This window comes from Anomaloglossus baeobatrachus, chromosome 4 (assembly GCF_048569485.1).
Source record: "Anomaloglossus baeobatrachus isolate aAnoBae1 chromosome 4, aAnoBae1.hap1, whole genome shotgun sequence".
In the NCBI taxonomy this organism is placed as follows: Eukaryota; Metazoa; Chordata; class Amphibia; order Anura; family Aromobatidae; genus Anomaloglossus; species Anomaloglossus baeobatrachus.
The window spans coordinates 452,151,378-452,177,731 of NC_134356.1; the positions used below are offsets into that span (position 1 = coordinate 452,151,378).

The window sequence follows — 26,354 nt, forward strand, 5'->3', positions numbered from 1 at the left end:
GAATTCAGGTCCTGAGCAGGGCAGATCAAAGTATTGTAGTGCGCCTGCGCAGGATCGGCGAGTGTGTATGACGTACGTAGGACGCGTCATGCACACAGGAGTAAGAAGGAGGACTAAGACGCCCATTTGGCCCCCTGCACAACCTAACGTTAAGTATTATAAAGTGTTTTTTATGTTCTCACAGCGGCCTGTGCTCTTATATACAGCATGTTAGAATGCTGTATATAAGAGCTTGGTGGTGGTGGCCGCAGCTTATAGGGCAAAAAAGTGGTGACAGGTTCCCTTTAAGGCTGTGTCCACACACTGCATCTTTTCTTAACCACAAAGATGCAGCATTTTTGGCCCCAAAAAAATACACCCGTGGCAAAAACGCAACAAAAATGCATGCGTTTTTGACACATTTTTAACGCATTTTGCCCAAAGCGATAAGTCAAATCTATTGACTGAAAGGGCTCAAAAACGCTGGAAAAAAAGAGTTGACATGCTCCATCTTCAAAAATGTAGCCAAGATGCAGCCAAAAAAAGATGCACAGTGTGGACAGCAACATAGAAATCTCCTAGGCTTTGCTGGGAGAAGGAAATGCATGCATCTAGGTGCATGTGTGTGACCTCAAAAACACAGAGATGCAGTGTGTGAACATAGCCTCCTAAATTCTCCCTCATGAGGTTTTATCATTCGGCTACAGCCACTGGAAGCCATTAACTCCATGAGGAGACACAGCACACAATCAGGAAAATCCCTGTGCTCTGCCTCATACAGCGCATGACAGCAGGGGACTACGGGCTGAGACGCTTTACCCCTTCGTTTCCATAGCAACAATCCACATGCTTTACTAAACCGGCAGTGACGTCACGAAATGCGGGTAACCGGAAACGGAAGCTTATGTTGGAGACTTCTGTGTAGCGGAAGGTGAGTTTGTGTTCAAAATTGTGTTGTCGTGTTTGATATAATTCTGGCCCCGCACTGTCCGCCGGCACCGGCCGCTCTCCCCGCTGTGTGTGCTCGCACAGGGCCGTGGTTCCTCCTGCCTGCCGCTCTCTGTGGTGCTGAGGAGCTGTGCAGTGACCCGTCTGCTGCCCGCGTCTGTGGCATTGTTCCTGGAGACCGTTGGTTTACGTTCCTGCCGCCCACCAGTTCTCCCCCGGAAGAGCGCGCCACTTCTCTACGGCCCTGAGTGGTGAGTCTTTGTAACCTGCAGTTCCATTCTTGAGCCTTGGAAAGTGGTGACAACCTCTGCTGTGGGAATCATCACCCTGCACGGATACAGCTACTCATCTAAGGCTGGGATTGCGTTAGAGGCTCTGTCACGTTCCTCTGCGTGCTGCAGTATTCTGTCAGGTAAAATGCACAAATCCGACAGCCCCATTATGCACATGGAGCACCAAAGGTTTTATTCATACAACCAATCCATGGTTGCTGTAAGTTGTGTTCTGCTCATGTAATGGACCAACAATGTGAATAGGGGCGCGGAAGGGCGCGCGCGGCCGCCTCCTAGGGGCACGGAAGGGGGGCGCGGAAGGGTGCGCGCGGCCGCCTCCTAGGGGCACGGAAGGGGGGCGCGGAAGGGGGCGCGCGGCCGCCTCCTAGGGGCGCGGAAGGGGGCGCGCGGCCGCCTCCTAGGGGCGCGGAAGGGGGCGCGCGGGGCTCCAGAAATGTGATTATTTTGAATGTACATTTCTTTAAGTAATCTTCTTATGTTTACATTCTGGTGCAGTGATGGGTCAACTTAAGTGACTACAAATCGTATGAGCGTGGGCCGGAGTCAATGTCTACCATAATCATGTGATGTCATATTGCACAGTTTTGTATGTCTTTTTAGCCCACCTACTGTATTTCTAGATTTTTCATTAGCTAATTAACATTGTGATTCCTCCTGAATTAAATCTGTGCAATGTGGTAAAAATGACTGCTTGTGAATAATTTTTAGTGGTCCTGCCCAGTTCTCAGAGATGTATTGATTTTCTTTACCTCCGGCGTACTCCAGCAAACACTGGATCTGCTGGCAGGTCACTAATCAACGGAGTAGCGGTAATGGCGGGCGAAGCCGCTGGAAGGTAAGTATCGGCCAATGGTCTTGCATTTAAAGCACCACTTCAGCGATATAATAAAAAAAAACAAAAACCCCTGCTGGGGTGACGCTTTAGTGGCCTACTTAGACAGGCCGACAAATGTTTTATGGGCACAGTGATTATTGACACAATCGGTCTGTGCACATAGAACACCATGTTTGCTGCCAATAAAGAGTTTTAAGCTTGCATAAAAATGATCGCACTGAATGAACGAGCGTTTTGCTCATTTGTTGAGTGATTGCCGGACTATAGATGAACTGATTGGACACGAGTGTTCCTGCATAATTTTGATCAGTGTTCTGAATCTATTTTTTTTTCTTTTTCTAACGTGGTGAAGAAACAAAAAAGAAACGTTTCTTCACCTTGTCCTTTCTGATAGACTGTGGTCTGATTTTCACACACTATGTTGTTTCATAGACCCACAGACTTGGCATTGCTGATTTTGATCCAACTCTTAAATCAAAATTTGAATTGTCTCTGCAATTTTCCACAGACCTTTCGGTCTGTGCAACATAGAAAGCCATCAGCTAGCACCACAGACTACATGTGTACGAGAATATCGGATGTCTGAATGAGCCCTGATGGAAAGGGGCCAATTGAGAAGATCCACGTGCACCCGTCGGCACCACTCCAATAATTCTTAGCTTTGATGCTGTAGCACATTAGCTGGCAGCCAAGGGACTTCTGATTTTAGTGATGTGTTTAAATAAAGTAAATCACAGGAAGCAATTATCTGCTGACTGTTTCTTTGTAATTGTCTTTATGCTATATTTTATATTTACACACTAGCTCTCTGCCTGAGGAAAGTGCACATGAAAATGTATATTTTTTTTTTTTTGTTAAAAAAAATAAATTGTGTAACGAAGTAACTCTGAGGCAATAATGTTCTCCTAAAAGAATATATCATAAATACTGCAGAGAAATAGTGACTGATACACTTTAAGGGTCTATGCGCACTGGGTAGATGAGTTTCTTAAGCAAAATCCGCACCCTCTGGCAGAATTCCGCACCTGCGGCAAGAAAACGCACCCAAAATCCGCATGCGGTTTTGGTGCTGATTTTCCGCGATTTTGTCCCCTCGGTCTTTAACCATTTCTCAATGGCAAAACCGCAGGTACCTGCGGAAAAAAGTGACATGCTGCTTCTTTTTGCTGCAGAAATTCTGCAGCAAAAACTGTAGGGAAAAAAACGCAGTGTGCGCACAGCATTTTGGATTTCTCATAGATTTTTCTGGGGAAGGACTGCATGAACATTATGAACAAAAACCACACCTTTTCTGCAGCAAAAACCGCTGCAAAAAACGCAGTGTGTGCACAGGGCATAATAGCTTTTATTGGCACCTAAACTTGAAGAATAGGCTTGGTTCAGTAATACTACTAATGCCATAAAAACCTGTGTGGCTGAATTCATTTGTTATATGTAATAATTAAGAGAAGAACTCTTGTTCACATCTTTGGTGTGGTAAAACGTTGACTGTGGTCCGTTATCATGCCTTTACATGTGATAATGTGCCCTTTCACCTCTTTTCTATGTGACACTTACAAACTTTTATTTTCTTTTCCAGGAATAGCATTTTGGATAATCTGAGCCTGAACTATGGCAGGAGATTGGCTGGGGAGCATTGTATCCATAAATTGTGGAGACATCCTTGGAGTGTACCAAGGCCGTGTATCTGCTGTTGATCAGCTCAATCAGACAATATCACTCACGCAGCCCTTCCACAATGGAGTTAAGTGCCTCGTTCCAGAGGTTACATTCAGGTTAGTTGTCACCTCTTTTGTCCTAGGCTTCTGCATTTGGTTACAATATTTTTCAGTGTATGTGACCAGTAAAAAAAAAACTATATGGGAGGGTAAATTCACTCATTGTGGTAAATGGTGTGGAAAGGAGGTAGGTAATTTGTACATGCAGAGGTTATTTTCCATTAACAAGATGGCCTATTAATCCACACTAAATCATTCACACAATTATATTAATCTTTCTGCATTTAAGAGAAAGCTTATGCCACAGCACTTCACAGGGCACATGTACAAACAAAATTAGACTTTACTGAAAATGAGTCCGGGCTGAAAATCTACAGCATACTACAGTGCCAGCATTGTGGTGGAGATTGTGCGAGTTGTCATCCACCCACTGCAGAGAAAATCCTAAGAAGACATTCATAGAGTATTAACTGCAGATTTTCTGTTCTTATTTACAGGTGAAAATAAGTGTAGTAAAGTATGAGATTTTAACAATAAATATTTCTATGCAGATATTGTGAGCGATGCTGATGCTTGTCCATCATGTGCCCTCACAGCAGGTACTTGGGGACATGACCTCATCTGCACTGGTCATCTTCAGTTGCAAAATTGAGAGGCACTGAACAGCCAATGTAAAGCCAGCCTGTCATCTTTCTCAACACCAACTCTATGCATTATTATATAGACCTGTCAGACTTGATGAGGCTAGTGTACTTACTTTGAAAACCCATGTCAAGATAGCTGTAAAAACCTGATATTAAAATGAGCATTTTATGATTCCATCTATAGCATGAGAGCTCATCAGCCCAGGTGTATTCATCATCCACACCGAGTTTGACTGACAGCTGCATCTTGTATTGAGAAATGTGGGATTTCCTATCATGGTGGCCGTTGGTACATGTAAACTGACTTTTCAACCTCTTTTCCTGCGGTGGCGTTTTGTTTTGCAGTACGCATAATTGTAGTCTACCATACTATTGTGTCCGTTTAGAAAGATGGATAATGTCGGAAAGGAGGTTAAACGAGTTAAGCTTCATATCTGAAGGCCTATTAGACGAATATTGGCCTCCTACACAGATATCAGGGCTCAGTCTAATGTACATGGTTGCCTGCCAACTCTCTCCTGACAGATGATGTTAGGGGAGAGAAGGATCCAGCATTTCAAATCCTGCATTTCTTTTAGTTATTTGCATTTAGTTTTTTTTCTTAGTTATAAGTCATTGCCAGAGGACTGTCAGCGGCACTGTTATAGATAACATAGGAATGCTCGGCTGTGTATAGAGGATTTGGGCTCTGTTCTAGGTAACATAAGAATGCTCGGCTGTGGATGATTTGGGCTCTATTATAGAGAACATAGGAATGCTCGGCTGTGTATGGAGGAGTTGGGCTCTATAATAGGGAACAAAGGAACTCTGGGCTGTGTATGGAGGAGTTGGGCTCTATAATAGAGAACATAGGAATGCTCGGCTGTGTGTGGAGGAGTTGGGCTCTATAATAGGGAACAAAGGAACTCTGGGCTGTGTATGGAGGAGTTGGGCTCTATAATAGAGAACATAGGAATGCTCGGCTGTGTGTGGAGGAGTTGGGCTCTATAATAGGGAACAAAGGAACTCTGGGCTGTGTATGAAGGAGTTGGGCTCTGTTCTAGGTAACATAGGAATGCTGGGCTGTGTATAGAGAAGTTGAGTGATAACTGTTGGCTATACCATCGTGTGTCCAGCAGCTGTCAAGACAGTAGTGTGTATTGTGGGGCTTTGGCCTCTGTTTGCCTCATTCAGCTTAGTTGGAGTAACGTCTGAATACATTTTTGTGACTGTTCAGAGACACCCGACTGTATGATCATTTGTGATGGTAACGCAGCCTAAAATACACTTGTGTGTACACTGTGATTGTAGCAAGATTTGAAAAAGTTAAGGCTCAGTTTTAAAATAGCTATTTAAACCCTCAAACTTTATCACATCTAATAAATTGTAAGATGTGTAATACATAAAAAATAGCAATGCACCTGGAATAATTTGATGGCTGTAAAAAGGTATCCGTGTACAACAGTGCAATGATGTACGTATCCTAAGCCATTTATGTATACATGTTTAATCAGATTTTTTTTTTTTTTATTTTATTTTTTATCTAGGGCAGGGGACATTGTAGAGCTGAAGATTTTGGAGATACCTGTAGATAGCAGACGACAGACAATTAACCAGCTACCGGAGAACACAACGGGTATGAACACAGACTACATAAATGGTACAGCAAAGCCACGGCCAATAGAGACAAGTAATGTCCAGAACATCCCTCGCAGGTCAGATGCAAGGAGCAATGATTCTGTAGGCACATCCCCACAGCCCTGCTCAAAAAGTTACGTGGACAGACAAAATGAAGGCCTTAACCAGCCTAAGAATTTTCGCCGTAGGCACAACTCATGTGAGTACTGACATGAATAGGAGTAATGTCATTTAATCATGAGTGGATAGATTTTAAGAAAAACATTAATTGTAGATGAATATCTGTTCACCAGAACTCCCCTTTCATATTCTTTCTACTTGTATTTGTCTAATCTATTTCAATGTCATATTTCCTCAATGGTTTTTGTTGCCCTCACCATTTCACGTTATATTCAGTCTTCTGTCCACATTTATCTTCAACCTTTTGACATGCGAGTACAGTATTGTATTGTTCTAATTACTGAAGGGAGCTTTTTTTTTTACCAATGATTATGTACTCTAGGATCCCCTTACTCTAAATCAAGTTCTACACTAGATCATTCATAACATTTTCTAAAGTTCCATGGTGGAAGTTCTCTTTTTTTAAAAGTACCAAATTATCATATTCATGGTAAAAATATATTGGAAAGTCTAAAAACTAAAATTCCAATATTGTTTGTATCACTTCCTCACATTCGTTTAGTCACAGCCTTCTTTTAATTTCATGCCATAAATATAGACATATTCTGATGTGATTGGCTTTCTACATTATGCAGTTCTGACATACATAGTATGTACCGTGATGACTGCTATTAAATGACTGTAAGCAGAGATCTTTTACACTGCAAGGAATTAATATTGCATTACTTTACAGTATGCTGCAAATAGCCATTATTTGCAGACTAACATATCCCTTTAAGCAAGTATTAAAGTTAAATGTCCACATTTTTCACTGAGCCAACCCAGGCTGCATGTTTTCAATTAAATTTACATGGATCAGCCATACCATTAAGGAAGGCTGCCCGCACAATCTACATTTCAAACTGAACACATAGCATTATAAGGGATGGTGCAACAATGAAAACAACTGTTTTTACTTTTTAAATGCATTCCTGATTCGTCGCCTCAAAAGCCGTATTTCAATATGCAAACTAACTTGCTTTTTGCACCCTTGGTGTGGCTCAATGCCTGTGTGCGCTGTTCCACCCACTTATTTAGCATCCAGCCGCCTCATATGTTGATTAGCATTGTTGGCTTACCTGGAGCCTGCTGAACATAAACCTGTGCATGCATACTTTATTTTTCTTGTTGCCCCTTTCCTGATGAGGCTGGTCAGTTTGTAATGTACATCTGAAGCAATAGGAGAGAAGCTCTGCGTCACCGATATATAGGTGCTCAGGGGAAAAAACAGACAATTGTGGAAAGAGAACCCCGGCACACTAATACTCCCAAAAGAAAATCATGCGACTGTTCATATGCAAATTTCTTTTCTTTGTCGCTCCATTGGGAGACCCAGACAATTGGGTGTATAGCTATTGCCTCTGGAGGCCACACAAAGTATTACACTTAAAAGTGTAAGGCCCCTCCCCTTCTGGCTATACACCCCCAGTGGGATCACTGGCTCACCAGTTTTGTGCTTTGTGCGAAGGAGGCAACACATCCACGCATAGCTCCACTTTTTAGTCAGCAGCAGCTGCTGACTATGTCGGATGGAAGAAAAGAGGACACATATAGTGTCCCCAGCATGCTCCCTTCTCACCCCACTGTATGTCGGAGGTGTTTGTAAGGTTGAGGTACCCATTGCGGGTACGGCGGCAGGAGCCCACATGCTGATTCCTTCCCCATCCCTTTTTACAGGGCTCTGGGTGAAGTGGGATTTACCGGTCTCCAGGCACTGAGACCGTGCTCCATCTACAGCCCCTGGAGAAGATGCTGGATGGAGCGGAGTACATCAGGGACATGGCCCTGCTTCCTCAAGGTACTCTGTGTCCCCGTGCATTTGGCGCTCACACCGCAGCATGCTGGGTGTTGTAGTGCGCCGGGGGACATCAGCGCTGCGGCGCCTGTGCCATAGCCTCATTCAGCTTAGCTGAAGCAGGCACACTTATGGGACTCGGCCGCGCCGGCCGCTGGGACTGCGGCACGGCTGGCACTTGTAGTGCGCCGGGGACTTCAGCGCGGCCTGCGCTTTTACGGCGGCCGCGCTGATAACTACAGTCCCCGGCTTTTGCGGCCTGCTTCCGTTCGTTCCCGCCCCCAGACCTGCCAGTCAGGAGAGGGGCGGGACGCTGCCCACGTCTAGGACTCGGGCGCGCCGGCCGCTGGAACAGCGGCGCGGCTGGCACTTGTAGTGCGCCGGGGACTTCAGCGCGGCCCGCGCTTTTACGGCGGCCGCGCTGATAACTCGAGTCCCCGGCTTTTGCGGCCTGCTTTAGTTCGTTCCCGCCCCCAGACCTGCCAGTCAGGAGAGGGGCGGGACGCTGGCCACTTCTAGGGCGGTCGCGTCGGCCGCTGGGACTGCGGCGCGGCTGGCACTTGTGGTGCGCCGGGGACTTCAGCGCGGCCCGCGCTTTTACGGCGGCCGCGCTGTTAACTCGAGTCCCCGGCTTCTGGGCCTAGTCTCCCTTCGTTACCGCCCACAGCCCTGACAGTCAGGGTAGGGGCGTGACGCTGCATAGAGCAGAGCTGAGAGCTGGAGTATGTTTTGCATACTCCACCCCTCTCACTGTGTGCACTGTGAATCCGGATTCCCGCACTTTCTCAGGCACGCCCACGGCTTCCTTCTCTACAAGGACACCGGCAGCCATTAGTGTCAGTTTCTGTACGATACAGAGACAAGTGTGGAAGACCCTGGCATTCTGATAGTCACACAATCGCTGTAACAGGCGTTAAGCAGCACCTGTGGTGCTAACCCCACTAGTGCAGAAGTGCACTTATAGATATGCTTGTACTATATACATTGCACTGTTTGGTCGCACGTTGTATATACCCTCCTGGATTATGCGGAGGAGTTATCAGCATATTCTCTGTGTAAAACAAAGGTGCAGAACCACATGTTTTTCTATACAGCTGGTACAGCATGTACGGCTATACGGCCGGCAGGTACATAGACTCCCATTGTATGCACTAATGGCCAGGGGATGAGGACGGTGTCTGCAGTATTTACTGACAGTTTTTCTGAGACTATGGCTATGATACTAGAAGCCTAGCAGTCCGGACATGTCTCTCACAATATGGGCACTGTTGAATCATTGATCCATGGCCCCCCTCAGTGTGAATAACTAACAGCTCCGGGAATGTCACACGCATCCCAGAGTCACGGCTCTGCACGGACGTCAGTCCCAGACAGCCTAAGTGGGCTCGCTATGAGCGGCCTCGGTTTCATCAGGGTCCTAACAGAAGGACTCGCTGTGTAATGAGGCGGAAGTAGCGGCTCAGGATTCTGATCCTGAGACCGCTCTCAATCTGGATACACCTGATTGTGACGCCATAGTAAATAATCTTATAGCGTCCATCTATAGAATGTGGGTTATTTCTCACAACTCCTCCAGTGGAGGAGTCAGCTTCACGTATTTTTCTGGACCACTCTGCCTTCAGAGAGGCAGTCCAGGAACACCACGCTTATCCAGATATGCGCTTCTCCAAACGGCTTAGGATACACGCTATCCCTGTCCCCTGACTTGGTCAAGGACTGGACCCAATGTCCCGAGCGGCATCCTCCAATCTCCAGGCTTGTAGCTAGATCCATAGTTGCAGTGGGAGATGGAACTGCAAACTCAAAGATGCCACTGACAGACAGATGGATCTCTGGTCGAAAGCCATCTATGAGGCTGTCGGCGCACCGTTGGCTCCGGCATTCTCTCCCTTGGGGCACTCCAAGCTATTTCAGCTTGTCTTACACAGATTGACACGGTTACACGTACATCTGTGCCGCAGGTGGCATCCTTAACCTCTCAAATGTCTGCATTTGTTTCTTACGCGATTCAGGTTGTCCTGGACTCTGCGAACCGTGCGGCGGTAGCCTCCGCTACTCCGTGTTTTTAAGCAGAGCCTGGTCTGCTCGTTAAGTGAATGGAAGGCAGATTCTGCTTCCAAAAAAGGTTGCCTAACCAGTTGCCTTTTTCTGCTGACCGACTGTTTGGTGAGCGTTGGATGTAACCATCAAACAGTCCAGGGGTAAGGATTCATCCTTTCCTCAGCCCGGACACAACAAACCCCAACAGAGCAAGAGGCAGTCGGGGTTTTCGGCCTTTTCGAGGCTCGGGCAGGTCCCATTTTTCCTCGTCCAAGGTGGACTCAAAAGGATCAGAGGAGCTAAGATTCTTAGCGGGCTCAGTCTCGCCCAAAAAAGCGACAGTCGGAAAACCCGCTTCCAAGGCGGCTTCCTCATGACTTGCGGCCTCGGTCGGTAGCAGGCTCTCCCGCCTTGGCGATATTTAGCTGCCATAGGTCAATGACCATTGAGTGTGAGACATTCTGTCTCACGGGTACAGGATAGAGCTCACTTCTCGTCCTCCAACTCGATTCTTCAGAATTTCTCCACCTCCCGGCCGGGCCGCTGCTCTTCTGCAAACAGGGTGCACTCTATAGGCAGAAAGAGTGATGACCCCCGTTCCTCTTCAGGAACAAGGTCACGGTTTTTACCCCAAATTCTTTGCGGTACCTATAACAACGGGCCGTTCCGTCCCGTTCTGGATCTAAAAATGCTCAGCAAGCTCGTGGACACCAGGCGGTTCCGGATGGAATCCCTCCGCCATGTCATCGCCTCAAGGTCCCAAGGATATTTCCTAGCATCATTAGGCATCAAGGATGCTTATCCACACGTGCCGATTGATCCAGAGCACTAGCGTTTCTACGCTTCGTTATAGGAGACGAACACCCTCTGTTCGTAGCTCTACCTTCCGGCTAGCGACAGTCCAACTGGTCTTCGCCAAGGTCAGGGCAGCAGTAGTCACAGTCCTGCACTCTCAGGGTCACTCTGTGGTCCCGTATTTAGACGATCTACTTGTCAAGGCACTCTCTTAGGAAACATGCCAACACTGCCCGAACGTTGCGCTGGAGACTCTCTAGAGTTTTGGGTGGATCATCAACTTTTTAAAGTCAGATCCGACCCCGACCCTATCGATAACATATCTAGGCATAGAGTTTCTTACTCTCTCAGCGATAGTGAAGCTGCCGCTAGACAAACAGCATTCACTACGGGCTGCAAGCTCTTCTTTAAGAACCAGTCGCACACATTGACACGCCTCATGCACTTCCTACGTAAGATGGTAGCAATGGAGGCAGTTCCTTTCGTGCAGTTTTACTGCGTCCACTACAATGGGACATTCTCCGCCAATGGGACGAGGAGTCGACGTCCCTCAACAGAGTCGTCGTTCTTCTCAGGCGGCCAAGGAATCTCTACGGTGGTGGCTTCTTCTCACCTCTTGGTCAAAAAGAAGGTCCTTCCTATCCCCGTCCTGGGCGATAGTTACGACAGACGCGAGTCTATCAGGGTGGGGAGCAGTTTTTCTCCACTACAGCGCTCAGGGTACGTGGACTCAGCAAGAGTCCACTCTTCAGATCAATGTTCTTGAACACAGAGCAGTGTATCTTGCCCTACAATCCTTCCAACAGCGGCTGGAAAGCAAGCATATCCGACTTCAGTCGGACAGCTCCACAGCGGTGGCATACATCAACCACCAAGGAAGAACGCGCAACCGGCAAGCCTTCCAGGAAGTCCGGCAGGTTCTGATGTGGGTGGAAGACACGGCATCCACCATATCCACAATTCACATCCCAAGTGTGGAAACTAGGAAGCTGACTTCCTAAGTCGCTGAGGTGTGGCCGAAAGAGTATGGTCTCCTCACCCGGACGGGTTTCAGGAGATCTGGCGCCGCTGACAGAGGCCGGACGTCGATCTAATGGCGTCACGGCACAACAACAATGTGCCAGCTTCATGGCACGGTTTCACAATCATCGAGCTCTGACGGCAAACGCCTTAGTTCAGCATTGGTCGCAGTTCCAGCTACCTTAGGTGCCACCTCTGGCATTGTTGCCCAGAGTACTGCGCTAGATCAAGACCGACTGCGGCCGCGCCATCCTCGTCGCTACAAATTGGCCGAGGATGTTGTGGTACTCGGTTCTGTGGTGCCTCACGGTAGGCTAACCGGGGGCACTACCAGACCAATCAGACTGGCTGTCTCAAGGGCCATTCTTCCATTTGGATTCTACGGCCCTCAACCGGATGGTGTGGCATTGAGTCCTGGAACCTAGTGTCGTCAGGATTACCTCAGGACGTGGTTGCCACCATGAGACAGGCTAGCATACCAACGTCCGCCAAGATTGACCACAGGACGTGGAAGATGTTCTTATCTCGGTGCTCGGCGCAGGGTGTTTCTCCCTGGCCGGTTGCATCGTCTATGTTTCCTTCCTTCCTGCAATCTAGGTAGGAAAATGGGTTGTCGCTCAGTTCCCTTTAGGGACAAGTCTCAGCGCTATCTGTATTTTTTCAGAAACGACGACTTCCTCAGGTACGCACGTTCCTACGGGGAGTTTGTCTTCTCAGCACTCCGTACAAGCGGCCGTTAGAGCCCTGAGATCTGAACAAGGTTCTAATTGCTCTCCAGATGCCGCCTTTCGAGCCTTTGAAGGATGTCTCCCTTCCCGTTTTTCACGGGAAGTGGCCTTCTAGTAACGGTCTCGTCTCTTAGGAGAGTTTCCGAGCTAGCAACGCTCTCATACAAACTCCCTTCCTGGTCCTTCACCAGGACAGGGTAGTTCTGCGTCCGGTTCCGGAATTTCTCCCTAAGGTGGTATCCCATTTTCATATCAATCAGGATATCACCTCACCTTCTTTGTGTCCTCGTCCAGTCCATCAATTTCAGAAAGATTTGCATCTGTTGGTTCTGGTGAGAGCACTCAGGTTCTACTTCCCGCATGGCGCTCCTGCGCCACCCGGATGCACTCTTTGTCCTTGTCGCTGGTCGGCGTAAACAGTCGCAAGCTTCCAGATCCACCCTTGCTCGGGGGCTCGAGGAACCAATTCTTGAAACCTACAGTTCTACTGGGCTTCTGGTTCTCTCAAGGCCGAAGGCCCATTCTACCAGAGCCGTGGGTGCATCCTGGGCATTACGGCACCAGGCTACGGCTCAGCAGGTGTGTCAGGCACCCACCTGGTCGAGTCTACTTACTTTTACCAAGCATTATCAGATGCATACCTACGCTTCGGCAGACGCCAGCCTAGGTAGATAAGTCATTCAGGCGGCGGTTGGCCACCTGTAGGAGAGGGCCGTTTGACGGCCCTATCATGAGGTATTCTTTTACCCACCCAGGGATTGCTTTTGGACATCCCAATTGTCTGGGTCTCCCAATGGAGCGACAAAGAAGAAGGGAATTTTGTTTACTTACCGTAAATTCCTTTTCTTCTAGCTCCAATTGGGAGACCCAGCACCCGCCCTGTTTTCTCGGGGTTTTTCTGTTTTTTTCGGGTACACATGTTGTTCATGTGGTATGGTTCAGTTCTCCGATGTTTCCTCGGATTGAATTGGTCTTTAAACCAGTTATTGGCTTTCCTCCTTCTTGCTTTGGCACTAAAACTGGTGAGCCAGTGATCCCACTGGGGGTGTATAGCCAGAAGGGGAGGGGCCTTACACTTTTAAGTGTAATACTTTGTGTGGCCTCCAGAGGCAATAGCTATACACCCAATTGTCTGGGTCTCCCAATTGGAGCTAGAAGAAAAGGAATTTACGGTAAGTAAACAAAATTCCCTTCTTTATTGATCAAATTGTGCTATAAATTATGAAAAATGATTCGTCCAAACAAGTCGACGTTTCGGCTGTAGGCCTTCGTCAGACTGGACTTTACATATTGTCATACTAACAGTGATAATCACATCAAGGCGTGTGCCAAGGACTAAACGGCGGAGGAAAATGCATCAATATGATATATACTGTTTATGAAGTATATATGACCATGCTGATAGTGAATTATAAAACCAAGGACTCTTATGCAGATGCAGGAAATGTCTGTGTCACTTGCTGTGCCACTGGGGATATTACCCCTAAGGGTTAATAGCAGGTTCCTGGACCTAACGTGAATTGCATATAAGAGGAGAATCGCTTTCCCTTTCCTAACAATTCACAGTCGGACTGTTGTGTAATCCTTATTCTGCAGATCAGTGGGAGGGGTTATGACTGGAAACTGCTGGGGTGCAGACCAACGAATGGTAGAATTATAGATGAGCTCTATGTTCAGGTCAATACTATGCTAAATCACCGGTTAGACCGGAGAAGTCAGAGGCTGTCACCCTGATCATTTATCTGTAATGGCAAATTGGTGATATTACCCAGTAAAAGATATCTGGCCGTTTATGTGCACTATCACCGGTAGAACCGGAATCATCAGAGGCCGTTTCCACACTGGTGCAGGATCCTCAACACACAGACCGCACGTCCTGCACCAGTGTGGAAACGGCCTCTGATTCCGGTTCTACCGGTGATAGTGCACATAAATGGCCAGATATCTTTTACTGGGTAGTATCACCAATTTGCCATTACAGATAAATGATCAGGGTGACAGCCTCTGACTTCTCCGGTCTAACCGGTGATTTAGCATAGTATTGACCTGAACATAGAGCTCATCTATAATTCTACCATTCGTTGGTCTGCACCCCAGCAGTTTCCAGTCATAACCCCTCCCATTGATCTGCAGAATAAGGATTACACAACAGTCCGACTGTGAATTGTTAGGAAAGGGAAAGCGATTCTCCTCTTATATGCAATTCAGGTTAGGTCCAGGAACCTGCTATTAACCCTTAGGGGTAATATCCCCAGTGGCACAGCAAGTGACACAGACATTTCCTGCATCTGCATAAGAGTCCTTGGTTTTATAATTTACTATCAGCATGGTCATATATACTTCATAAACAGTATATATCATATTGATGCATTTTCCTCCGCCGTTTAGTCCTTGGCACACGCCTTGATGTGATTACATATTGTCATACTAACAGTGATAAAGTCCAGTCTGACGAAGGCCTACAGCCGAAACGTCGACTTGTTTGGACGAATCATTTTTCATAATTTATAGCACAATTTGATCAATAAAAAGAAATTTTGCATATGAACAGTCGCATGATTTTCTTTTGGGAGTATTAGTGTGCCGGGGTTCTCTTTCCACAATTGTAATGTACATCTGGACTGGCAGTTTCCCTTTAAACCTACCTGCCCTATTTTGTGTTCGTCTCCCTTTTTGTTCCCAAAACAGCACTGAGTTCTCATGGCATTGCCTCAGAGTCCTGAAGGTGTCATGTGGTATCGTGGCAGAAAGACTTTAGCAGTCCTGTATGTTTGCAATCATAGCCAGTACTAGCTTTGAGTTATTTTTTTTTTTTTTTTTTTTTTTTTTATCACAGCTGTCCTGTAAGATAGCCAAAAGACCGAGAAGCAAAGATAAAGTGTAGTATCGTTCAAAAAGGTAGTTTTGAGGCCCTGCTGTCTGGGTAGATCAATGCACTGTTCAGTGTGAATTGTGCTTGTTGGAACGCCGGGTGGCTCATATAGTCTTCCGGTGGAAACCATTCCCCCCCCCCAGATCGACACAATTAGACTGGGTAAGTTTGCAAGCCTGAGGTGCAAAGTGCCACAGGAGGGATGACCCTGGGGTGCTTAAAGGCCCTGTCACACTAAGCAACATCGCTAGCAACATCGCTGCTAACGAACAACTTTTGTGACGTTGCTAGCGATGTTGCTGTGTGTGACATCCAGCAACAACCCGGCCCCTGCTGTGAGGTCGTTGGTTGTTGCTGAATGTCCTGGGCCATTTTTTTTAGTTGTTGCTGTCCCGCTGTGAAGCACAGATCGCTGTGTGTGACAGCAAGACAGCAACAACTAAATGTGCAGGCAGCAGGAGCCGGCTTCTGTGGAGGCTGGTAACCAATGTAAACATCTGGTAACCAAGAAGCCCTGTCCTTGGTTACCCGATATTTACCTTTGATACCAGCCTCCGCCGCTCTCACTGTCTGTGCCGGCTCCTGCTGTGTGCACATGTAGCTGCAGGACACATCGGGTTAATTAACCCGATGTGTGCTGTAGCTAGGAGAGCAAGGAGCCAGTGCTTAGCATTGTGCGCTGCTCCCTGCTCTGTGCACATTTAGCTGCAGCACACATCGGTAATTAACCCCATGTGTGCTGTAGCTAGGAGAGCAGGGAGCCAGTGCTAAGCGGTGTGCGCTGCTCCCTGCTCTGTGCACATGTAGCTGCAGTACACATCGGGTAATTAACCCGATGTGTGCTGTAACTAGGAGAGCAAGGAGCCAGCGCTTAGTGTGCGCTGCTCCCTGCTCTCTGCACGTGTAGCTGTGAGCTGGTAACCAAGGTAAATATCGGGTTGGTTACCCGATATTTACCTTAGTTACCAAGCGCAGCATCTTCCACGCGGCGCTGGGGGCTGGTCACTGGTTGCTGGTGAGCTCACCAGCAACTCGTGTAGCGACGCTCCAGCGATCCCTACCAGGTCAGGTTGCTGGTGGGATCGCTGGAGCGTCGCAGTGTGACATCTCACCAGCAACCTCCTAGCAACTTACCAGCGATCCCTATCGTTGTTGGGATCGCTGGTAAGTTGTTTAGTGTGACTGGACCTTTAATCCATTGGGTGTTGGAACTCTATCTGAATTCCGGCACATTTGTACTAAGCACTGCTAATTTTCATACTTATTTAAGCACACACCCATACTCCGAGCCTTATGACAATGATAGCAGAAGTTTTAAATTCCCGGTTGAAGGTCCAGCTGGCAGTATTTCTTTATCATTTTTCACTGTTTTATGTGTACACTTTACATGTATGAGTGTGTTGTCACTAGGATTTTGTCAGGATGTGGTCCCCCTCACTGGTTCCTCTTGAGATAAGTCTGGGGGGGGAGAAATACGGCCCCCAGAATCTACTTTCTCTTGGGAGGAGAGTCGATAGTCAGAGGCTCCCAGTTCTCCCCTGGGTTTAGCCAGGGCAGATGCTGGGAGCACGATTAGTAGCCTTCCGTAGCCGAAGCCAGGGAAAGGCCCAGTCGCGGCCCTCAGTGTGGCGGTCTGGCTTTGAGGAAGGGGAATGGTTTTGGGAACCCCTCTCCTGTTGGAGAGGGTATAGAGTAGACCAGTATCCTAATGCACTGTTTTGTGACACGCTAAGGCTATGTGCACACAGTGCATCTTTTTGACGCTGCGTTTTTGTGCGTTTTTGGCCGCTAAAAACGCACAAAAATGCACTTGCGGCGAAAAAACGTGGCAAAAAACGCACGCGATTTGGTGCGTTTTTTTGCTGCGTTTTGCTGCGTTTTTGCTCACTGCGTCTTTATGCGTTTTTTATCAGTGAACAAAAAAAAAAGGTCTGATGTCATTTCCTTCTTCAATGTGTTCTTCATTCTCCACTAGTGTATGCAGAAGAGCAGACAGCAGCTGTCGAACTACAAGGCTCAGCATCCTCCTTCCAGGACTGTATGCAGGATTTCTTTGCCCCCCCCAAACAAAAAAAATGACGTGGGCTTCGCCATATTTTTGTATGCTAGCTGGGTACAGCAGGCAGGTACAGGCTGCCCCCAACCCCCAGCTGCCTATTTGTACCTGGCTGGGAACCAAAAATATAGGGAAGCCCTTTTTTTTTTTTTTTTTTTAATTATTTCATGAAATAATTTAAAAAAAAAAATGACGTGAGCTTCGCACAATTTTTGAGTCCAGCCGGGTACAACTAGGCAGCTGGGGATTGGAATCCACAGTGCAGGGTGCCCAAGCTTTCTGGGCACCCCCACTGCGAATTGCAGTCCGCAGCCACCCCAGAAAATGGCGCTTTCATAGAAGTGCCATCTTCTGGCGCTGTATCCAACTCTTTCAGCTGCCCTGATGCCGGGTGGCTAGCTAGGTAATAATGGAGTTAGGGCTAGCTGTATATTATCAGCTAGCCCTAAGCCCGAAATTCATGGTGTCACGCCAATATTAGACATGGCCACCATGAATTTCTAGTAAAGATAAAAAAAAAAAACACAACACACAGAAAAATATTTTTATTAGAAATAAAACAACACAATTAGTGACTCCATCTTTATTGAAATAAAGAACCCCCCCCCTCCTCCGCAGTAATCCTGGGTCAGGGTCCCGCGCCGTCCAATCCGGATCCAATATCATCTGATCGGTTTGCTGGAAGGCAAAGCGATCAGATGATGTGTCAGGATCAAGTGCCTGAATCCCATCACACATCAGCTGATTGTATAAAAGCCGTTTATACAATCAGCAGATGCATCGGTGCAAAAAAAAAAAAAAATACTCACTTATGTGCTGATTACCGGCAGCTCCTGCAGCGATGGGGCGGGAGTCTGATCCTGTCCGATCGCTGCAGCAGCTGCCGGTAATCAGGGATGAAGTCTCCTGACGCATCCGCTGATACCGGCCGGGCGCCCGCGTCACCGCGATACTTACGATCACCTGATGCGTCAGGTGACTGCATCAGGTGATCCATCGCCAGGTCCTGCATCCATCGGAGCTTTCCCGGCCGTCTGCACACAGCCGGAGCGGGGGTGGCGATACCGTGAGAGGAGATGGGAGCGGGCATGGCACCGGGAGTCTGCAGACAGGTGAGTATAACTTTTTTTTTTTTTTCTTTTCTACTGTTAACTTTTGTTTTCGCAGCCGCTTCCACCTCCCGCCCAGACATGGCGCCGCACGGCAGCATACATGCACAGGACGGGAGATGGAAGCGACGGTGACGGTACTAGAAGGATTCACGCTTCTGTATATACTGACAGAAGGAATCCTCTTCCTGTACACGTCACTTTACTACCCACCTCCTGCGTTTATAGCTGCGTTTTTGGTCTTAGAAACGCACCAAAACGCAGCTATTTGCGTTTCTCATTGCGTCTTTCAACATCCCATTGAACTCAATGGATGAAAAGCGCAGTGAAAAACGCGGGAATAATTGACATGCTGCGCTTTTGTGGCACCACAAAAACGCAGCTATAAAAAAACAGATGTGTGGGGACAGGAAAAATGAAAACTCATAGACTTTGCTGGGGAAGCAAAGTCATGCAGTTTTGAGGCCAAAAACGCACCCGAAAAACGCGCAAAAACGCCGAGAAAAACGCACTGTGTGCACATAGCCTTAATCACTTTTTTTTGTGTGCACTCGGATGGAGAGCACAATCTTGGGCTTTTTTTTTTCTTTTTTTCTTAAACTGTCCTGTAAGCTCAGATCATACAGATTAGCCTTTGCTCCCTATGCGGATCAAGGAGTCTTGGCCGGCCATCACCTGCTCATTGGTTTCCTGGTTCCTTGTATAACATTTGAGGATACAAACCAGTGCCTACAAGAAACACCCCACAAGACCTGTCTTTTGCAAAATAGCTGGATCAGAGTGTCTCCATCATGACTTGGCCCTTTTTTAACATCGCTCAGATCCTTCTGTTAGCCCACTTTTCTTACTTCCAACATAAACTTCTAGAACAGACAGTTTTTTTGCTGCCTAAGATATCCCATCCTTTGCCAATTGCCATTGTGACAAGAGAATCCATCTCATGCAGTTACCTACCAATGTTATGGCTGATCAGTGTACACGCTAAGGTTTCCCATTTACAGAGTAGTGATGACACAATGGTGATGGTACTGTGAGCACTTTACATCCCCTCCCCCCATATAAAAAAATATGCCATAACTGTCCAGTTTGTTTAGAAAGACCTGGTATTTATTTAATTTCTTCTCCCTATTCCTTGCTGGCAGCGCCTCCCAAAAGCCATGGACAATCTGTGGGGAGGAATCAGGAAGCGGATACAGCAGGTATTTTAGCTGCTTAGGTGAATTCAGACTTCTGTAGTGTTTGGAATAGATAAATGTTTGTTCCTAGAGTTTTATGTCCCTTTTGTGTAGCAAAAGCAGAGTGATTTCATATGTATTAGTATGTCCCCTTAAACAAGATAAAGCCTGGTGCTAGAGCCGATCCTAGCGCCATAGTTCACCTTTGTTCCCACAGTGTTATCAGACTCTCAATATGGAACTTTCTTTGACGTTTTCTTTTTTTGCTTCCTGACAACTTTCCAATATTTATCTCCTTGACCTTTTCTGTAAGTTGTGCAGTTAACAGTATATTGTCTTGGGTATATGAGAGATATGTGCTTTAACTCAAGAAGACCAGTAGTATAAAAGTTTATTAATGATGCAGAACTGCTCCACCAAGGTAGATCACTGGGTCACAGCACAGGGAGGTCATGACTGCCAAGATTATCTTCCTAAGGGCTTGTTCATATTCTACCAATATGAAGTGGGATTTTATTTTATTTTTTGTCAAATGTTTGAAGTGGTTTTATATCTATTCTAGACAATGGTGTAATTCTAATTGTTTGTCTCTGACATTGACCCGGAGTTAGCCAAGTGCGGATGATCACTTCAGCTCTTTCATCCACTGTTCACCCTTAGCCTTTCCTATAGGATATTATTACATCAAGGAAATAGCGTGTACAAGAAAAAAACACAAGGAAAGCCAGCTACTATCCAAATCTGTGGTCAGCATCTTTACATTGTGACCATAGATATAATAATGATTCATGGTCATATTGAGTGACAACCTAGACTAACAAGGATCGGTGTGTGGTGGGCTAAGTTCACATGTCCACTAAATCCCATTCCAAAACCATGAACAGTAATATAGATTGAGGCCTAATTTGAAGGACACTCGTGAGTGTCCATTAAAATTTCAGCTAGAAGAGCAATTAGTGTGGTCAGACACGGCTGGTGGATGACAAGGTCACCCTCACTAGCCTCTTTCTAATTTATCCCAAAGGTATACAATAAAAATTGATGGCATACAAAATACCTCAATGTGCTGTGGCGCCCCTGACCTGGTCAGGCACCACTGAGTACTGCACCCATGCTGGGGACAGTACAACACAGGTAATCCAGAAGGCTGACCGAGGTGTGACTACACAGGCGCATAGTGATCAGGTCTCACACATGTACCTTTGAGAGGACCCCTGGGGATCCCAGGAGGGGGCAAAGCCTTCACCTCCACTGGAATAGTGGAGGGGGTTAAAAAGCCTCCATCTCCACTCAAGGGGTGTGGTGGAGAGCCTGGTTGCTAGGTGGCGTAGGCAAGAACAGGAGAGGAGGAGCAGTGAGCCGGTTCAGTGTGCAGTTCAGGGGGAGCAGACGTCAGGAGCAGACCCCTGGGGCTGTTGCAGTCTGACAGCGTCCGCGCAGTGGCTACCGACGGGGGAGAACGGTCACCTAGTAGTGCTACCCGAAATCCATCTTCAGCTAAAGAGAGAGCAACGGAGTGGGAAGTAAGGAGACTGCTAGGGAGTTACCAGGCCCAAACGGGTAGTAGGTCCCAGTGCAGGGATAGATCCACCTTTCCTTGCCAAACCTGCTTGAGGGGGCACTTCACACCCCCAAGAACACACTAAAAGTCCGCAGCCACGTCGCCACAGTTATGGCCCATAGTTCACAGGAGGCAAGCAGCCGGAGTGTCCTGGTCCAGGCTACAAGCAAACGGACAAAACGAAGGGGAGAGAGGCTTCAGCAACTTCCCTGGGTGACCCCCATAGGGACTAAAAGTCGGGGTTACCCCAAAACGCAAAGGGCTAAGGAAGGCGAGTCGGTAGTCACCCTCATCAGTCAGCCTGAAGGACACCTGGTTCCAGCCTGGTTCATCCCACCTACGCCCGGGTTACTCACTCTGCCACCTTCCGTGAGTAAAACCCCTGAAAGACATTCTGTTTGTGTGGAGTTATTCTGCGCCTTGTGGTTCTACACACCTACATAGGGCCCTGGGGCTTGCCTCACTCTCAGGAGGCTATTACAACCGACTGCACCCACCATCAGCCCCAGGCATCCCTCAATCTGCAGTGGCGGTCCCCACTGACCGCAATTCTGAGAGTGGCGTCACGACAAATAGAAGATTTCCTACCTGTGACAAGATCCAGCCGAGTGGAGTCCCTGAAGGTAATGCACCGACACAGCACTTGCGGGGCTTCACAGTGCCATGGCTTTTACTAATTCGTTTTCACATGAATCTGGCACAATGATGTGAATAAGATCTAAATAAAATGCGGCTTCTAAAAGCCGAACACACAGCCACTGTAATATGCAGTCTGAACTTATTGATGGAAACTTTGCAGTTGGCTAGTAAACGGCAAATTCCAATGGGTGACCTGGCATACTGCATAGGGTCGTGGTCAGGTAACTGCATTCATTATAGTTATCATACATGCCGAGTAACTGCACAGATGATTGCAGCCTAGGTATAGCAGGATCAGACAAATTATGTAAATCAGAGACTGACTAGAAACCAGCAGGGCTCTAGTCCTAGCCTACAACTATGGACACTTGACTCCTGTATGTATTGCTTTTAGTGAGTTGAATAGTGGTTGATGGGATTTTCTTGCCTAAAATTAAGTGGATTTGCTTCAAAATTGATATAAATCGAACTTCAATTAAAATCTCCCAATTTATGCATAAAAAGCTAGTTAGTCCCTCAAGAAACAAGCTTTTTAGAGCTCTGTAGACTAAATGGTTAAGTTAAAGGTGTTTTCTGATGGGGAAAAAGTCCTTTTCTCTAGCTGCAGTTTGAGATATATATAATATATAATATAATGTGTATGTATGTATTTGTGTGTGTGTGTGTGTGTGTATATATGTATATGTGTGTGTGTATGTATATATATATATATATATATATATATATATGTATGTTGTTGTTGTGCGTAGTTGCCAGTGTTTGTGTGGGGGGGTGAGAGCGGTGTTGTGTGTGTTGCGTTGTTTGTGGAGCGCTGTGTGTCTACAGCGTTCTGTGTGTGTGTTGTGCGGTTTGTGTGGGTGTGGAGTGCGTGTGTGTGTTTTGGGGGAGGTATGTTTTGTGCAGTGTGTGTGTTGCGCGGTATGTGCGTATATTTGTGTATGCCGCGGTGTTTGTGTGTTGGGTGTTTGTGTTAAGGTGAACTCTTAACCAGAGATCACTAGTTGCCTACTGCCTGGCCAAATTGGTATATACCAAGTGCATGCATAAAAGAATCCACACCAGACAGTCGGATGTGTAATCTCTTCTTGGTCACAGTAGAAAAATGGCACCAAACAGACTGAGGAGACTCATGCGTCCTCTTGATATAGGCTAGGGGCGTACACAAGTTCAGATATGCACATTTAGTGGGACAGTTCATGAGCTAGCCAATGGGGAGATCCGTGTTGCTGTTGATGGGCAGGTCTGACTCCAGTGGATGAAACCATGACGATGGGAGGGACGTCATCTGGTGCATCCATGCTGATGGTTTGGTCTGTGATGTCTTGTAGCTTGACCAAGGGTCTTCCCTTATATGGTGGTCTTCTTTCATCTGGACATTCCTTGCATTCCAAGCAAGGTGTGGATAACAGGAAATGGTGGCCATCTTTTATATCTGTGTCATGTATATGATCTGAAACCTGAATTACGTAAGGCAAATCGATATATTTCCCACAATGCTCTATGTCCAGAGGTTAATTAAGTATTTCATTTTATGGCTCTCCTCAACATTTGTATGCGGCGTTGTCTGTGTAGGGCGGTGTTTGTGGTTCTCAGTGCGTGGTGTGTTGTGCTGCGCACCCCCATCGTGATCCATCCCCCATGCTGCGCACCCCCCATCGTGCTCCATCCCCCATGCTGCGCACCCCCCATCGTGCTCCATCCCCCATGCTGCGTACTCCCCATCGTGCTCCACAGTCACACATCAGACAGTATACACGCACACATCTGATCGCATACACTCACACCCCTTCTCCCTGTGCCCTCCGGTGGGCGGTCCCAGCAGCTGTGCTGCACGCCGTGCTCCTCTGCCGACACTCACAGATCCGATCGCATACACTCACACATCAGAACACACGCACACACCCGATCGCATACACGCACACACACACTGACGATATCGCACATACGCGCTCACACACTCACAACATCCGGAGATACCACATGCTTCCGGCCATGTGATCCTCCGGCAGGTCCTGGAAGGTCACTGCACGCACAGTATCGCCGCCGAGAAGTAAGCGATATCACTGGATGTTGTGTGTGGATGCGATCTGATGTGTGTGTGTGTGTTCCGCCGCTGCAGGACCTTGATGCGCTCACCTGCTCCCGGTCGGCGTCTGGTGAGTATGACTGCGGGTCTTCTGTTTTCTGTCTTCTCTCTTCTGGGGGTGCCCGCTGCCTATAATGAAGTGTCTTGCAGTATCTTTAACTCTTTCACTGCTGCATGACACTTCATTATTGAACGCAGCGTATGCCGGCTCCCTGCACATGTGTACCGGGAGCTGGTGTGCGCTGGAGCCGGGCTGAGCGGGCGAGGCGTCAGCGTATGCCGGCTCCCTGCACATGTGTACCGGGAGCCGGTGTACGCTGGAGCGGGCGATGCGTGCGGAGGTCCGGGGCGAGCGGCTAATTCATGTGGAGGGCGGGGCCAGGCCGAGGCGAGCGGCCAATCTGTGGGGGGGGCAGGGCCAGGCCGAGCCCAGCGACCAATCTGTTGTCACTTTTATGACACCTACGGTGACACTGTCACGTGACACAATTTTGGAGCAAGACAGAATAAGGTGTGTGTGTGTGTGTATGTATATATATATATATATATATATATATATATATATATATATATATATATATATATATATATATATATATATATATATATATTATATACACATACACATATACACACACACACACACACACCTTATTCTGTCTTGCTCCAAAATTGTGTCACGTGACATTATCAGCTGATGCGATTATCGCACTGCACTTCGGTGTAATGCGAGTGCAGTGCAATGTTTCTCTCACACCCATAGACTTGCATGGGTGCAAGTGAAAACGAATCGGATTCCACCCGCAGCATGCTACGATTAATTTCTGAATTTTGCAGGATCACATCACAGTATGACACTGCTTACACTCGCAGCTCAGTGGGAGTCAGGGGTCATCAGCATAATGCATCTGATGCTCTTGCATCGGATGCTAAATGCCCGTGCGTCACTAGCCTAATTGCTAGATCTGCAGCAGAGCAAACATTATCAAAATGACAGCAAACAGCTAAGTAAGGGACACCTCACTGGAATCAGGGTCTCTGTCTCTACATTATGCTGCACTCGGTTGAGGTAGCAAAAACCTGGTGACAGATTCGGTTTGTTGCAGAAATTTTTACCAGTTCTCTTTCTTGGCAAGAAAGATGCTTAATAGGCATGTTTTTGCCACTTTTTTTTTTTTCTCCTTGCTGCATGTTTTATGTGCATGTATGAGTGAAATCTGCAGCAAACATGGTGAAAGAATTGACATGCTGCAGGTTAATATCTGCACCAGATCTGCAAAGGGCAAATAAGCAACATGTGCATGAGACTAAGGCTATGTGCCCACGGGGAAAGTATCCTGCGGTTATATCTGCAGGACATTCCGCAGGAGCTCCCAGAAAACCACAGCACAACTTTGTCTGTTTACATCCTGCAGATATGCTGTGGTGTCCTGTATTGAGGATACAGTACCATGGGTTCAGCACTGCATCCTCCATGCAGAACAAGTGCTGGAGTGAGGGGGCAGTTCATACTTGCCTCCATCACGCAGCACTTCACTTTCCGGCTGTCTGTCTGCTTTTCCTGTAAGTTTTGCGACAAATCTGCACAGAAAAATTAATAAATCTGCATAGTGTACACAGGTCCTTAAAGTGAGGAGGTAAAAATACATTTCGATTATATTATCCTAAAGGCCACTCTGTATTTCTGTATTATTTATCCCTTAACCCATTGTTTGCCCACTGGATATATTAAAATACTTTTCAATCACCATCCTGTCAAGTGACCGCAGTTCTGAGCAGCCAGCTCGCGTAGCTTGCATTCCTGACAGACACCCAGACGAGAGAGAACTCATAATCTTACTCCCCACCTTCATACAATTAGGCCTTGTGTGCACTAGACTGAATTGCCCGCCGATTTGCTGCATGTTTCGTTACAGAAAATGTTCATAACATCTCTGCAGTGATTCACCAGCAAATCCTATGGGATATGGGAAAAAAAATTCTGTGCGCACTAGGCGGATTTTGACAGCTGCATGATTTTGCTGCCAGATTCCCGCAGCAAAAACAAATTGCATGTCACTTCTTTTCCGCACTTAGCTGCGGGACTGGCTACCGGAGGAATTGCCAGTAATGCCAGGCCTGGATTCAGTTACCTGCACTGAACTCCGGAGCCGTCACCTGAGCTCCGGAGTGCAGCGTAGACTAAACTGCGAGCGCCGAGTGATTGATTCCGCAGCGATTGCAGTTTAGTTCAGGCTGGGATGATCTCCGGAGCTCAGGTGACAGCTCCGGAGTGCAGCCCGGCC

The 26,354-nt window shown here is 47.2% G+C and overlaps 1 protein-coding gene across 6 annotated transcripts in view; it reads left to right on the forward strand.

Moving 5' to 3' along the window:
- Positions 1–828: 828 nt before the first annotated feature.
- EDC3 (enhancer of mRNA decapping 3) overlaps positions 829–26,354 on the forward strand; it is a 49,683-nt gene continuing 24,157 nt past the window's right edge. The window contains exons 1-4 of one of the 6 annotated variants that reach the window (XM_075345608.1): positions 829–910; positions 3,635–3,830; positions 5,944–6,233; positions 19,751–19,807. In XM_075345608.1, coding sequence (XP_075201723.1) covers positions 3,667–3,830; positions 5,944–6,233; positions 19,751–19,807 — 511 coding nt within the window. In that variant the 5' untranslated portion in view covers positions 829–910; positions 3,635–3,666. Of the gene's footprint in view, positions 911–942; positions 1,179–1,300; positions 1,340–3,634; positions 3,831–5,943; positions 6,234–19,750; positions 19,808–26,354 lie in introns of those variants that run through there. The other 5 variants (XM_075345613.1, XM_075345609.1, XM_075345611.1 and 2 more) reach the window with 5 other exon arrangements.